Source organism: Leptosomus discolor, chromosome 1, assembly GCF_034619465.1.
Source record: "Leptosomus discolor isolate bLepDis1 chromosome 1, bLepDis1.hap2, whole genome shotgun sequence".
Classification (NCBI taxonomy): Eukaryota; Metazoa; Chordata; class Aves; order Leptosomiformes; family Leptosomidae; genus Leptosomus; species Leptosomus discolor.
This window is the reverse complement of record NC_141391.1, coordinates 130,349,246-130,365,962: the sequence shown is the minus strand read 5'-3', so window position 1 is coordinate 130,365,962 and position 16,717 is coordinate 130,349,246. Positions and strand designations below refer to the sequence as shown.

The window sequence follows — 16,717 nt, the reverse complement described above, 5'->3', positions numbered from 1 at the left end:
ACTATAACACTGAGTTGCTCATTCATCTGTGTGCAGACCACTTTTAACCCAACTAAATTAAAAATACTGTCACAGAATTTTTGAGCATCCAAAGACCTTTCTCTTGAAAAGGTAAATTAAACATTCAAAAAATGGACTGCATGAGACACACATCAAATTACTGATCGTTCAGAAGCGCCAGGTGATTTAATATGTATTCCACACAAAATTGGAAGAGAGGAATCCTTTCTTCTTCTCAGTAAGAGATATGTCTGCTCTAGCTCATACGCACAGGCTCAGCAGCTGAGCTGACAAGAGTTCTTCCTTCTCTTGTACCATGGATAAATTAAGTCAGACTAAATTAAGCCAGACAGTAAGCATAGAAAGACGCAACTGGACAGAGGGAATATGCAAAGGAAGCTTATTAGGAATTAAAGAACTTTTTTTTTTTTTAAGCTTCAACCAAGAAGACCACACCAAAATTCCAGCTAAGCCAAATACTATACCCTCAAATTGCAATCAACAGCAGAGAGACTGCAACATAAGTAACAGGATTCTCCATGAGCTCCTGATCCAACTTACAGATACCCATGGCTAAAAGGATGACACACTTTGCAAATGGTATTACCAAGGATGCAGTTTCAAAAGAACAGCAAGTTACTAGAGTAAAAGATAGGAATCCTGCAGTCCAGCTTTCATCACTGCAAATGGCTTAGCAATATTCACAAATTTTACAGAGATCTTCTTGCTGTTATCTATTTCAATTTGCAGAGCAAAGAGAAAAGTTAAAGTGATAACCTTTACTTCAAGGGCAATTATTTCCTGCACTTCTAATAATAAAATGTCCTTAGCTAAAAAAAAAAAAAAAAGTTATCTATACTGTAAGGCAGGGCATGTGTTTATCAGATATGTTTTTTAATCTAAGAGACACAGCATACCAGCCAGAGGTCAATGTGGAATAGAAGGAAGTGACCAGCCAGCACTCTACAAGCAACAGCTTTTCTGAGTTACTCCAGTGCATTAAAATCCTCCAGTCTGATGTTTTGCTTAGCACAGGCTCTTACACTATCTTCACCTATTTCTCCAGCAAACAGAGATCCGTGGTTAGACTAGATGGTTACCCTTCAGACACGGTGTGTAGCCCGCAGGGAATCAGTTCCATTTACAAATGTAACCTACACATCCCTTTTAAATCATTCTAAAGAGTATTCTTACTTTTAGAAAAACATGCCTTAATTCTGATACGTTTTTCTCTGTTTTCCCTTCCCTGTGGCTCTAGGCCTTATCAAGCTGAAGCAGAGTAAAGCTGACAGGAATACTCTTGGAGCTTTTGCCAGAAATTTGAATAGAAACAGAAACTAAGCAGAGCATGGGCAGTTTCCTTCTGTTGGTGTTTGCCAAAAGCTCTCAGTGGCAGCACAGACAAACAAAACGTGCTTGAAAAGTCAAGAAAAATCACACTGATGGGTTTACATACACTTGGAAAGCTAACAACAATAAAAAAAAAAAATCTTCACAGAACTTCAAGTTGTTCAAAACAGAACGGCTCTGAATCCTTTCAAAAGAAGTTTCTGGTACGCCAATTTACAAAAAGACTTTTAAGTCCTGATTTTGACTGGTATAAAGCTGTAAATTCCCATAGTAGTAATATATAGCACATGCATGGCAGTACATGGTAGACAAAGCTATCCAGAATACCTGTTCTGAAAATCATTGAATCTAAATGACAAGAATCAACAGCACAAAGATCAAATAGGATTGACTACATAGAGCTATTTATTCTGCATATTGACACTAAGTGATTTATTTTTTCTAACGGCTGGAAGGGACAGAACACAAAAAGAGATGTACCAGAAATGGACACAAAAGCTCCACGAGAAAAGGCAAAGCAAAAAAAAGAGGGAGAAGGGGAAGCATAAGAAAGAATTAACAAAATAGATAGGACAGGATAAAAAGTAGTTTGAATTGGATAAGGAAGATTTGAAGCTAGTGTAGAGCTCACCTGAGGAAGTGGAAATTCAAAACAGGAAGAGATCACATGTGTTCTGAATACCTCACTAGGGATGAAGTGAGAAACTGAGAACTCAGAAGAAAAGGCAGTATCTCCAGAAGTCAACACATAAGGCCAAAAGAAGAAGAAAAAAAAATAAATCAAAGACTAGTCAAATTTTTAAACTCAGTAACAAGGCCCAAACCATACAAACACTCAGCTGCATACAGGCTGCCTGAATGTGATAAGGTGCCTCGTGACAGGTACAGAAAACCAATCTCTGAACACGCCACGTGCAATTCTGTTGTGAAGTACACAAACGACATGCAAGAGGCTGACAGTAAAACAAGTGGGGTTAAAAGGAAATTCAGGGTGTTGTCTTCCTTTCTATAAAAGTGATTTTGCCGCCTTCAATCTGTTTTTCCCAAATTAAATTTCATATCAGCACAAAGAATAAGAAAGGGATCCAGATAGACAGTATGTTACTATCACAGTGCATCTTGAGAAACAGGAAGACAGCTATATCCAACATCATTCACCAAACCAAGAGCAAACTGTGGGAGGGTGAGGAGTAGACAAGTAATTAGCTACTATGATTTCCAATAACAACAAAAGACTCCAGTGATTACAACTGCAATTAAGAACATCCCAACAGCATCAACTTCCTGATTCACATTACTCACTTATCTTCCATCCTTTTTCTTCCACTATTATTCGCGTCTTATCTAACTGAATGTTACGGTGAGGACACTTAATGTACAGATGCGCGTCAGAGAGACCAACCGCAATTACAATTTACTGTTAACATCCAAGATTTTTCTTCACAGTAACACAACTGAAAGAAACACAAGACTGGATTAAAATTATATTGCAAAGGTGGAAGAGAACAGAGGAAAATCTACACCTAGCCTTTTATTTTCTTTCCAACATCAAATTCACTTGATACACTGGTGAGAATCCTGATACAGGTTGGTACTTAAGAGTACCGAAGGAAATCCAGGGCTAAGTAAGTGTGGTGCACTGCAGGATGTCATTTCTGTCACTCCTTCACTTCAACCCCTTTCCCTTTTGCAGTTTCCAGTCACATACATACTTTCAAATTGACCTTGAATTTGACAGTCAACTCCAACACTACACTAGATTTACAAATATGATTAGGGTATGAGAACAGGATATATCAGAGAGACCTTCCCCAACCAGATCCAATTAATCACACTACAGAACACATATCCAGGAACATCATTTCCCATAAATTAATCAACCCAAGCTCGTACGTATAGAGAAAAGAAGACAGCTCCCTCTACTGGGCGAGACAATGCAGCTCCTCCTGTCCTTCCCCCTACACGCCACAGAACAGACTTGTGCATATTTAATTCCCCAACAATTTTTTTTTTTTTTAAAATCCAATCTACAAGATGGTATCGAGTTGTTTAGATTGCTCCACAGTGTCAGTAATTGGCCTACAGAAACCAAACTTCTGTAGTTTCTACATTTAAAAGCACAGAGAAGAAAATTCTTCCCACAGACCCATGTAAGAGCCTGACAAAGTAACACCCTATCTCTAGGTGAAACACTTGGAAACCCTTATGTCAGTGTTCACTGTCAGCCCAGATCTTGGAATAGATGCAGTGTAATTCACAATATGCATTTAACCTCTGGCTTTTCTTACTGCTACTCAATTAAACTCTTTCTTGTACACCCCCACCTCAAGAGATAGCCTTTACCTTGTTTAAGGGAATGGCTGCAGCTTTCTACCTGCATGAGGCTTCGCCACAAGAGCAGCTGCATGCAATTGCTAGCATGCAGAACAAAGAGTGATGAAATATCAGACCACAGGTGGACAGCAGACAATGGCACAAGTGAAAGGCAATGATCTGTATTTCAAGCACTTATACTAGGATCTTCTAGGAAAACTATAACCTTTTTCCTTTCTCAGTCATCCCATCTGAAACACAAGGCTGGAAGTAACACTTCTCATTCATACAGCATTACTGTTCTTCCTTCTGTAGATCTCAAAACACTCACAAAAGTGGGTAAGAACTGTCCGCTCAGCACAACAACCCAGCCTGCACCAATTCCTGTCAAAGGCACTACCAGGTCAATAGACAAACTGCAGATCTGTGCCCTCTTGAATCAGGAAGTTCTTCATAGCTTTGCTACAAGTTTGCACAGCAAACTTCTTCAAAAGAAACGCAGGCTATGTCCAAGCTGTTTCCCTCTAAAAGCAGAAGCTACTGATACTGCTTCTTTGGAGGCAACAGTAAAAACTGCCACCGAGGAGAAAGTGTGACATCTGGAGATCTGTTCAAGCTCTTCATTTAGAGCAGATGGGACTAAAGCTCACGACCTGGGCACGCCATGCTTAGAGCTGGCAGGCACTCACTCATCACACAACTAAGTGACTCCTCCAACACAACATGTGTTTCTTTTCACTTTTCAAAAGATGCCTTTGTGAGTTGAAGCAGCAGCAAAACTCTAGTTTTTTCGTCACCTTGACTTTCACCATCTGACAGTTTCTTTAACATTGCACAATTCCTGTCCTTCAACTTCCTACAAGTACCAGACAACATTTGTTCAACCTTTGACAGCATAGTAAGTTTTTGGAGCTTTTTTGGGTTGAGATGTTTAATGGCAGACAAAGGGATGGACAAAAATAATATAATACTTTTAAAAACAGAGAGATCACACTCTCAAGTAACATTTATACCATTTTAAATCTACTTTTAAAATTACCTTAGTGGCAAACTTGCTACTCTGTTTAAAAATATTTTTCCAAATAAATCTGATGAACAGCAACTGGAGCACATATATACCTACAAGCCCTAAACCATATCCTTGTTGCTATCAATTATTTTCTCTCAGCACACACATTTCCACCTTCCAAAAACATCAATAATCACATTTTCTGATGAAAAAATAAACACCTCCATTTAAGTCAAAATTATTCACAAATGGAGTAAAGCACAGAGCTGAAAAAGCCTCCATTTGGCAGCCAGTAACCTGCAAGAAACAAATCTCGTCTGAAGTCGAGACACAGATACAGATGCTGTGGTAAAAATCGAAGAGCACTATAGATCCAACTTACGGACAGGCTCTTCACAAGCACCTCTTAATTCACAACTTTTGACAGCACAACCATAGGCATGGAGAGACTATGGAAACCTCCTTACCACCACTGATAAGGATGGGCAAAAGCAATAACCTCCTCTTCTAATTCTACTTTCATTCTACAACAAGCACTCAGACTTTGCATTTGAGTTTTAACTAGGGAAGAGGAGAATAAAGCCGAAGTAAACGTAGGACATCTAAACCATCGCCAGCTTTGAGCAACAAGGACAAGCAGCTGACAGTGAAACAGGACGTCTTTGAACAACAGATCACAGTTTGGTCTAGACCAGTGCAGAGGATGCCTTCCACGCTCTTGCCTGCTCCATGGACTGACAAACTTTGGCCCTACAGGCCTTTTAATTCAGAAAATGTTATCAACATGGCTGCAGGCCAGGAGCAGCTCAGGTCAACCGTGACTGAAATTCATGTGCCTTTCAGCTACCCTTCAGCATTTGTACTGCCATGAGCTTGAATGAGTGGGAGAGGTTTATGTGTAACGCCAGTAAGGGCAAAAAACATGCTTGGAAAAGGATGGCTATTCACGGTCTAATAAACCTTGTTCCTCTACCTGCCTTGCCCTCATGGGTTCCCTCAGAGAGACCCAAAGGCGTCTCAGTTCTTTTCTAACACGGAATTCCAAAGGAGCAAGAAACATATGCAGACAACACAATCCACTGCAATACAAAGCAGCCATTCTCACTAAAAAAAAAAAAAAAAAAAAAAAAAAAAGAAAAAGACAAATAAAATTGCCCACTTACATGGAATGGAAACAAACAGCTATCTCATGGTCTGGAGACAATATGAGCCTGTCTTAAAAAGTAACTGGAGAGCCCTATCCAAGCTAGTATTTCACAAAAAAGCTCTTGAGATAGAGCAGTATCATGATGTACTATCTAGATTAAGTCATCATTGACTTAAAAGTTATATAAGGAGAAACAGAACATACATAAATTCTAGACAAATATGTTCTTATTGAAAGTAAGTGAAGGTAAACTGGCTGTCTGGTTTTTTGCATTAATACTGACAGAAACTGACTGCTGGGAAAACAGCACTCAACCTCTCCTTCCATTAGCAAAACTATCCATGTGCTAGGGAATGATTTTGTACTGCAAAGGCAGCCAGTGTCTGTACTGCAGACAAACCCTTGGTTGACTTCATCAGTTCCCGGAGCATAGGCCTTGCTGTCAAAGCTGAATCCCAGCTTTGTCTTCCGCATCACCTCAACAGCCAGTTCTTTGCTCTTGGAACTCACCGCTTACACAGGCTGGGAGGATTCACCTGCAAAAGTGTTACAGGTCCCCCTGGGATGAGTGTCTCACACTCCCAACTATGTTTGTTCTCTGCACAGCTTCTCTACTCTCTCCCTACTGAAGCAAACTGCAAAAACACAATTCCCCTTCAGCCTGACACCCACGACTGTAGTTGCCACAGATGATCGTTACTGTAGACAGCATGTGTAGCCTCTATACTCAGTGGTGAGCATAGAAAAATCTGTGCTGGCACTGCTGGTTTTGGTGCTCCACAAGGGAGCAACTTCTATTCAGAGAGCTGCACTGAATTACAGCAACGATCATTATTTGACATAGTGCTTCTCTAGTACTAAATATCATTCACATGGTTGTTCAAGTCAAAGGAGTTTCACAGCTCATGATCTTTGGAGGCAAGAAAGAGGGAAAATGATAGGCTGAACATTTGTTGGGTGTTTGCCCTTCTCCAAAGCAGATTAGACATCCGATGTAACCCTAGACTAAAAGCTTCAAGACCACTAAAAGATGAATTTTTACAGTTTCTTACTATGATAAATGACACAAAGCACCACGCTCCAATGTTTCTGAGAGCTCTCTTGACTTTTGCACTTTCATTCTTCTGGAAAAAGCAAGATCAAAGGGAAAAATTAAGAAGTAAAGAAACTAATTCAGAAGGTGGAAGCCTAACACCCAACCCCTGCTTCCTGCCTTCCCCCCAAAATAGTCCTAGGTTAAACTAGCAAAATAGGATCTCATCAGGTGCAGGTGTTCTTCCTTTTCTTCCCTGGCACAGAAGACACAAAGTATTTGGACTGTCCCTGTAGAAAATGACACCCAGAAAAGATTCTTATTTCATATGCATGAGAGATACGCACCTCCACTGAGACCGAGACACACACTTGAAAAAGAATCTTGTTTACTCCCAACCACAGCAAGTCTGCAATTAATTTCTTTTGACCTTTGTGAGACTGCTTTACACTGGGGAAGCAAGGTTGTGCACTATAATGAACTGGCTAGAAAAAGAAATAAACAGTAACAATGCACTCCTTGCATGACCATCTCTAAATTACAGATTTTTTGCGTAACAAAGTCAACAATATGTGCCCTCTCTGCAAACTACCACTAAGTCACACAATTGACAGGCAAGACCAGGCTATATTGAAAAGCTTCTAACAAGGACAGACTGCCTTATCCACCCTTGAATCTGATTGTGATAAGACCACAATTTCACTACTGCCTGCCACTCTGGCATTTGTACAAACATTTTACCAATGCTATTTGTCTGTACAGACTGATAAGAACTACTGCATCCATCACCAAAACAACTACCAGTGGAGCAGCAAAATATGACCGTTTAGGTCACAGCAACCTGTGTGACCTAAATTACAGTACTTTGGTATTTTACTCAAATATTTATCACCTGCAGAAACAGAGTGCTTATCTCTGGCTAGGCTCAAAAGAATTAGCCTAAGAGTCTGTTTCCTTCAAGTCCAGCACTTACACGATGAAGGAGAGAGCAAAAGCATTCTGTTACACGTATTCTTACCTGTCCTGGGGTCAAACAGCTGGTTGGCCTCCAAGTCTGTGAAAGTGCTGAAGCAAATCGGGCATTTAAAAGAGGCGCGATTGGTGGAGTCTCTTTCATCTGTCTCAATCCTCCTCCTCATGTGGTCCAGCTTATACTTCACCACATTAACCAGAAGGCGGTAGTTGATGAAGTAGTAGTTATGACGGGTGGTTTTGCCATCTGGAGCTGTCTCTACCCTCATCCTGCATTTGATGAACTTGTCACCCTTGAGGGTGTTGAGGACGGCCCGCAACTGCTTCCTATCAAACTTAAGGAGCTCTAACATATCCTCTTCCTTCACACAGGGGTTTCTGATGAGAATGTCCAGAGCCAAAGCATGTTCAATGCCATAAAAGCCACGCACCACGTATTTGGCAAGGCGTTTGAGAGCGGCTGGGACCTCAGTGAGGACGTCTGGGTCAGTCATAGCAGGTTCAGATCTCAAGCTTCATGTATACTGCAATGGAAAAAAGGCAGATTGATTCTTAGCTAGTCTTCTGATTTCAGAAGTTTTGATTTATCTCACAGCTAAGAAAAGGATGGAGTGTTTTCCCTTTCTCTTTCCCAAGCCCTCTACTGTCTTCTTAAGGTGTTAATAATGCCAATGTTACAGAAGTAGAGTTAGGAAATGGTACCTGTCATTCATAACAAAACGATGGAAAACTTTAAAAAATTGCACAAGAAACTGGTACCATAACATACAGCAGATTTCATTTCTGGTCAGTGATAGCCAACAGAGCTGGAACAAGAAAGCTGTCTTGAAGCTGAGCTCCAGTAGACAGCTTCATGATCAGCTGAGACTCGTAGCTTGGGAGAAGCAGGAAAAGGCTACAGCAAGAAAGGTCCTAAGACAGCCTAAGAAAGTGGAAGAGTCTTATGGCTCCAGTTGATGTCACTCGATCACATTACAAGTAGCCCTGAAAACTTATGAACAGTCTTTGCAATGAATTACATTCATCTTACCTCTAAAGGAAAGATTGCACTGAGCGGGCTTCTCATTTACAATGAAGTGAACAAATCAAGCAAGAAAAATGTACGGATGGGTAAGGAATGGTCTGGAAAATAACAGAATGCCTTCGTGTCTATGTTCAGCCTGTACCCAGGGCTAAACTGTAACAGTCGCTCTATCCCCTGATGACCCCTCACCAGCCAGAAAGGGGAATCGGGAAAAGCAGAGCAGATCTGTGGGTGGAAGTGAGAACAGCTTTAATGAAAGACCACCAATACCAACAAAGGTATACAAAGTTATACTCAGCCAAATGCAGCGGTCACAATCAAAAGGAAAACAGTCCTCCGGAAAAAACAGAGGAGAAGCAGGAGGAACCCCAGCAGGAGCTCCCTTTCCTCAACAAACCTTCCCCCTTTATAACGACCATGACATTATTAGTATGGGCTACACCTGTAGCTAACTCAGGTTAGCTGTCCTGGCTGGCTTGAAACTGCTAATGGCCTGGCCAGCATGGCTGGCCTAGGATTCTATCCCAGCCAAATCAGGACAATCATATATAGGATTGTATCACACAACGAATTCCTTATATTGTCACCCCTGCCACAGATGTAGCAAAAAATCAAACCCCAGAAGATAACTAAAAGCAGTGACCCTTCTGAAGCAGCCAGTTCTGTCCAGTGGAGAGAAAAAGGGAAGCAACTCCATAAGGCATAAAGGTTTACTACCATTTCACAGGGTGGTTTTGCGCATTTTCCCTCCACTCTTTCAAGTCTATGCAACTCTAGGCATCCCCTCCACTCCTAATGCACTTGGATTTCCATGTATGAAAAGTTCAAAATAAGCATGAAGTATTATTGGTGCTTTTGAAATACACATTCAGGGGGGTTACTTCCAGTTAACGTCAAATAAAACTTTGAAGTCTTTTTCAATGTGAGACTTCTATGCTGGTTTAGGATATAAATAACCAGTTCTTAAGCAAAAGGTTCCTTCAACGGAAGAAAAAACCCACACCTTAAGTTCTGTTTGTTCGTTATTGCTAAGCAATTTTTATCCTTGAACTACTATAATAAACAGTAAAACTGCCAATCTCAATTTTCACTTCCATTAGATGTTTCACACACTGTATACATACCTCCCCAGCATTCAAGTATCATATAAAGGAAAGAGGAGAGTGACAGTAGAAGAAAGGATCTGGATGGGTATCCTATTTTCTTCGTTGCTATCATAAAACCTATAATATCCCTTTTGACAAACACCATTACAGGACTTTTCTATACTACCTAGACTAAGACATCCCCCTGAAATCACCAAGCTCTACAAGTAACCAAGCAGCTGATCACTCACTTCCATCAGCTAAGACTGCTCAAAAATCTGTGATCATTTATCACAGTAGCCTGCTTAGATTTTTTTTTTTTGTATGAGAAACACTGCCCTGTCAAAAACCTTCAAGCAACATTACATATCGAAGCTTTACTTCTCTCCAACCCCTATCCCCTTCTGCAACCAAAGAGCTATGTTCCTCTCAAGGGTTACAGCCACTGCAACTGCCAACCAATTAAGCTGTGGGTTCTGGAGCTTAACAGTGAGTAAATTAAGATTGTTCTGTCTTTTCTGCCTTTTGGGTAAGAAAAAAACCCACTTCAATTCTTTTCCTTTAGAATATTTCCCTGCCTGAGCTTTTCTTTTTCTCTAACTTAGGGCCAAATGACATTCACGGTGCTCAAACTGAAATGAACTGAACAACATCCGTTGACTGCTGGTGCACATGTTGAGAGTAGCTTACAGAAAACAACGCTTGGATGTCCAGCTCCAGCTTCCCTTCAAGGAAACTAAAATATGTTTATCACAGCATGAGTTAGCTGTGAAACAAGTACTTCTAGAGTCAGGTAGCTTTTTTGCGTGGATTTATTCTCCCACAAAGGACAGTTATATAGAGCTTTGTGTTAAAGGTTTGCATTAGCAATAAAGGATGTCCCATCGTGAGTTAGCCATACAGTACTTTTGAATCTCTAAGATAGACCCGATCTGAATACCACCACAGGACACTGTCCCTGAAAATCAATTTCATTCTGTTGGTATTTTTACTGTCTTTCAGTCACTTAAAGATAAATCCTGGTTTTGACCAAATCTGTCAGCAACATACTGATACTATAAAATAATGTCAATGCAGAAGCTGGCCAGAAGCCTTGATTTATTCAAACTGATTAAGTCTTATTCAGAGTTTAAGCACAGTATAACATGAATGTAAAGATCAACTTTAAATAAAACATGGCACCCCAGAAGAAATTTTAAAAGTCAAATTTTTTAAGTCAAAGTGGTTTTGAGTGCTGATCTCAAAACCAAACAAAACCTTCTCCCCTCACCAATTTGGTCCCCTGAAAATTCCTTGCAGAAAAACTTGGCAACACAACCTGCAGCAGGCTCAGTGACGTTCAGAACATCAGTTCTAACAAAAACAATGGAAAAAAAATGTTTTAAATAGGCATATCTCAGCCTGGATACCTCATCGGAGAGCTAATGGAAAGCATTTTCTCTGCAAGAATCTCATTGGGAAGACAGCTGTAGATATCCACAGCTGCTTTCAAAACAGATTTAATGTACAATTTCCTGAATAATGCACTTAAACAGCTTAAACTGAGACCAATAAATAAAACCACCTCTAAGAGTATATACTTTTCCCTTGGTTTTCAGCAATAGTTAGAGATTTAATAATACTTTTTAGTGTCAATCACTAGAAATTTTTTTTTCATCTAGTGGGACCAGGAGTTCTTACACAATTATTTCTTCTTCTCTACCGGGGATTTTAGTGATGTCCAAATCTTCTACATCCTCAAGTAATGGTGGGCATCTTAAGCGTAATACTGGGTTGGTTTTTTTCCCAGATGTGGACATAGGGAAATACAAGAACACTGAGAACATCACAAACCATTCTTTCCCATTAATGTCCACTTCAAAAAGTTGATTAGCAAGGATTAAATTCTAAATCCTGCAGAAGACAACCTTTGCGTGAGACACCCAACTGACTAGTCTCAAATTATAAAAGCAAGCCACCAAAGAACACCCTCATCAAACTTTGGTCCATTGAAGGTCAACAATGCTGAACACAAGTAACTTGGCTCTGAAAACAAGCAAGGGCACATGCTCAGCAAACACCAGTTTTCATTCTGCATTGAAGCCCAACGCCAACAAGGCCTTGAACAAGATCTGTATGGGCAGATGAAGGACGTATTTTGCAACATCATTCTTGATAATCACGTCCTCACCTAAGTTAGGTGATACAGAACAAAGGCATGAGAAAGGGCACATACCACTGCCAGAACAGGTCAGGGTCTAACAAATTGTTTCTCTAGGCAAAGGTGACATCTGGCTACTCTGCCACGAAGAATCCCAGGCTACAGCATACGAGCTCCACATCGTTACTACATTTCACCAGGCAAGGCAGACAGTGAACCAGCTCACAAATGGTAACCCAGTGCCACAAGAATATCAGTTTAAAATTCAAAAGCATGGGACTTTATCGTTGCATCCTTGAGCAGAGATTTCACCTTCCATCGCAGCAGTAAGTCAAATCTGAATTAATTACATGTGCAAAGAAATACGATAACATCTCCTAAGAAGGTTTTAATGGACGTGCATCTGTTTCATAATGTCTGTACTGACCCTAACAATGCATGAACAAAGGACATTGTCGGGGAAAAAAAAACAAACAAAAAAAACAAACACAATGGGAAGAAACCACTACACAGTAAGTATCTACAGCATCAATAATAATGCACACTGGACAGGATGATATTCGCAAACATCCAAATGAAAATTTTCAAAATTTAAACATGGGCTTTATCAAAAGAGACAGCTACCAGGAAATTGTTCTGGGTAATTACATGAATACAGTTCAGTATTACGGGTTCAGCAGGAATATTTAGGGTAGAGTTGTTGTCCTATGTTATCACAGTAGGCAGAAACCCTAAACAGACAACTGTTTTTTCAAAAAAAAATTCTCTAAACGTAAGAATAAATATTGATGTAGCTATAACAGACAACACCGGGAAGTCCGACCTAAATTACACTATACAACCAGTTTTGTTGGGTTAAGAAAAATCAGGGTACAGTCTACAAAATGCAGATCATATCTCAGGTTAAGTAAAATGCATGAGGCGTAGGTCTTGAGCATCACTAGAAATGCCAGAAAGGAAATCAAGAGGAGAGCAAGTGACTGCAAAAAAAAAAAATTCAGTATGATAGGACCAAAGACCACACAGAAGCCAGAAATTCAACAGAGCAAGTATCTGCACTGGTCAGGACTCCCCTGATGCAGTATCAAAGTAACTCAAGTCTTCTTTCAAGAACTCTTTTGTGAACTCTAACAGGAGTTGTGCTAAGGATGTTGGGTCGTCTTCTTCCTGCTTTTCCTGACTAAAGCTGAGACACAAGATGACAAGTGCTAAAAAGGTGATACCTAGAAGTCACAATGTAGCTGAAACTAGAACTACAAGTTATGAAAATGTAAGTCAGCCAGTAAATTAACCTGAATTTTTATCCAATGCTGCAAATGAACATCACCTTGTTTTAACTCCTAACTTTGAGCCTTATCTTGATTCCACTAGTAACTTTACCTCAAAAACTTTAATTAAGTCTCACTGTTCATATATTTGACAAGGTCAACATTTTTAAAAGCAGGATATTGAAAAAGGAGGCGGGTGAATCTTCAGACTCATTTGTGTATGCAAACCCTTTATAACACCCCAGATCTCCTTTGGTGGAAAACTTACGAGTTGCAGGGTTGGCTGGGAACCTAGGTCTATCAGACATAATATTCAGACTTGGAAAGGTGCTTCCGGTTTTTCCCCACAATCCAATTTAAATTATTAGTGCTCCTTTTCACTAAATCTTTAAAAGCAGGTTTTGCTGATTTGTTTGGAAAATGTTTCTACAGGCTTCTGCCATAAGATTTTTTAAAAAGGCAAAAAAATATACTTGTGTACACCACTGACAGTTTCTTCAGGAAAAGTCAAAATCAGATTATAAGACGAGAGTCCCTCACCTGTAAATATGGCAAAGTACAACAGGCTTCAGGGTATACCGTATCCCACTCCAGCAGTCATTTGCAAACACCAGATCCTAGTTTTGTAGTCTCTCACTCTAATAAAATTTAAAATTCTGTCTTCCAGAAGATGATGAGGTTAAGCTGAGAGGAGCAATTCTGAATCTTCTCAAGTACAGGGAACGAAGGGACAAATTTCAGAACTATAGTGGGAAAAATGCCATCAAGATTTGAAATGTCTGTACAACGTAATCTCAGCCACTACTCGTCCTTTCCAGAAAAAGGCAAATGGCACAGAATCTCCCATTTTCAAGTCTGCTTTTCTTCACCTTTCTGTGTAGCGAGTGGATGATCTGTGCAGTATGTTCCTATCACCCAGAACTGCCTTTATCCCACATCAGTTGCAAACCCAAAGTCTTCTGGCATTTTACCAAAAGCTTACTGAATTCCATTTCCTGGAGACTTCAGGAGCAACGCTGTTCAGTCTTTCTCCTGTGCTACGGGAGTATTTTCATCATGAAAATACAGTGAATTAAAGGACAAAAGAACAACCTGCTTTCACTCAAATCCTACCTTCTTGTTGACACTTTATAAACTGAAACCAGGATGCCACAGGTATTAAAAGGTTTTCTTAAGATGAAACGTGCTGCAGCTTGACACAGAAAGGCTGAAGGAATTTATGCTACCAGACTAGAGCCCATGCAAAGCAGAGAGAAGAAAGCACAGCTAAGAGTGCAGACGAGTGAGCTTTCCCCAAGTGGTGGTAAAGATGTTAAATTGACTCAATTCTAATGGGAAGCTGCTAGAACATTTTAACCACAGACATCAGAAATTCTTACAATTTGAACATATACCAACAGAAGCCCATCCATTATTTTGGAGACTTCTTGGCACTGGCCCTCATATAACAAAGAGGTAAGGCTTTGGATTTTTTTGCTTTAAAGGGAAAAAGTAAGACTGCTTCTCACAACTACAAAGCCTAAGTACTCAGGTACAGTGGTCTTAAGCCTGGCATTCCTTGGTAAGTTTCTGACAGGAAGAAAGCACTAATTGTTTTTCATAGTCTGGATTCAATGAGACCTGGACCCTCACACTTCTCATCATGACAGATGACGTGACTGGTGTTGTCTGACTTTCAGGAATTCCAGAAAGAAGGAAGACAAAGATTTATGGACGTATTAGGTTCAGAAAAGTTTTAGTTCACGAGGGTATAGCAAACAAGTGGATATACTGTGGATTTAAGCAATAAAGAAACAGAGAAACTAAACAACAAGATACTAGGTTAGCTTTAATTCATGTAGTTTCTCGCTTAGAAGAATTCCCTAAAGTATCCCATGTGAAAGTGAGCTCTAAATAGTATCTTAAAGGAAGTGGAAGGTAGGAATGAGGCTCCCATCATCCCTTACTGCTGCCAGAAGGGTATCTACTCCTCTCCCAAGCACATGGCTCTGCCCTCATGCCAGCTCATGGCGCTCACAAGACCTGCCTGTGCACCAATTTACATAACTAAAAGGCAGAAAAATACCTTTTTTCTTTTCCCTCCCTTTTATCAGGTTTTTCAACAGTTTAATCACTGGAGAAGTCTGATGAACAACTGAATGAGCAGATATGAGAGGAAGCCAATGCAGGAGATGAGAGAAAAAAATACCTTTCATGGCTGAAAAACACTAAATCACCCATATTTCATGAAAATGTGCCTTAATTGTGCACTGCTGAACACCGATTTCAGAATGCTGATCCTCCTTATTCATTCTGAGTCACTTGGGTTTGACAGTTGGACCCATTTAACAGCTTAGTGCCATTATGAAATCTGATGTTCATCTGCTTCTCAGGGAAGCAACAAGAAGAAACTAATGCACAAAAAGAAAATATTTTGCTGACACGAAGAACTGAATGGTTTCACTACATGGGCAACGGTCCAATGTAGGAAAAAGAAACAAACCAAATTCGTTAGTGTCAGTTACACCCCAGATTCCCATAACCTTGCAGCTTCCTTCAAATTACAAATTCCAGAGACTTCCTAGGCTATAGAAGCCGACAGCTTCAACGCCAAGCGAAGCAGAGAGAACCCTTCAGGCTATCTGCACAGCTTCTTACTCTCTATCCACTTTTCTGTGCCGAGTTTTAAACATCCAATGTGGCAGGCTCCTGTAGGACAAGACACTTGAGGGGCTCAGCAGTATCTCCTACAAAAACCCAAAGAAAACTAGCCACGAACAACCCAAGAGGAGAGGCAGACGGTGGTCTGGAGCCAAAGGCGAAGCAGAGGCCCAGGGCAGCGGCCCAGACGGACAACGTGCGGGGAGCACGAATTCCCCCCCATGGCGGTGCCGGCGTGCTCGGGCCATCAGCGACACCCACAACAACTGAGTGACCGGAGCGCCAGGCCGGAGGCCTCCGCGGGCCGCAGGTACCCGCCATGGGTCCCCGGGAGGTGAAGCAGGGGAAGGGGCGCCCGGCCGCTTCCCCCGGCGACACCGCGTGAGTAGCCGCCCGGGACGGCCGCTGGCTCCGGGAGGGCGCGGAAGGGCGGGGGGACCCCGGCGGGGCCCCTCTGTCGCCGGAGGGTCGGCACGGCCACCGCACCCCAGGGCCGGCACTGACCTGCCGCCGCTTCCAGCTCTCCCTGCTCCGGGCGGCGCTTCCGGCGGCTCCGCGAGGGTACGTCAGAGCCGTGCGCGCGCGCGGCGTCAGCACGGCGCCGGGAGCCTTGCCCAACAGCGCTCCCCGCTCCGCGCATGCGCAGTACCACGCCCCACCGCGCCCCGTGCACGTTCCGCTCGGGGGACCCAGCGGTGAGCGACAAGAAAATGAGCCAATCGCATCCTCACAAAGC

General features: G+C 41.4%; 1 protein-coding gene across 1 annotated transcript in view; it reads right to left on the bottom strand.

Annotated features, from left to right (window-relative positions):
• GTF2E1 (general transcription factor IIE subunit 1) overlaps nt 1-16,521 on the bottom strand; it is a 54,382-nt gene extending 37,861 nt beyond the window's left edge. Inside the window, exons 1-2 of the mRNA XM_086464583.1 lie at nt 16,486-16,521; nt 7,871-8,348 (exon numbers count right to left, since the gene is read on the bottom strand). Coding sequence (XP_086320709.1) covers nt 7,871-8,318 — 448 coding nt within the window. The 5' untranslated portion in view covers nt 8,319-8,348; nt 16,486-16,521. The remainder of the gene's footprint in view (nt 1-7,870; nt 8,349-16,485) is intronic.
• Between the last annotated feature and the right edge of the window lie 196 nt (nt 16,522-16,717).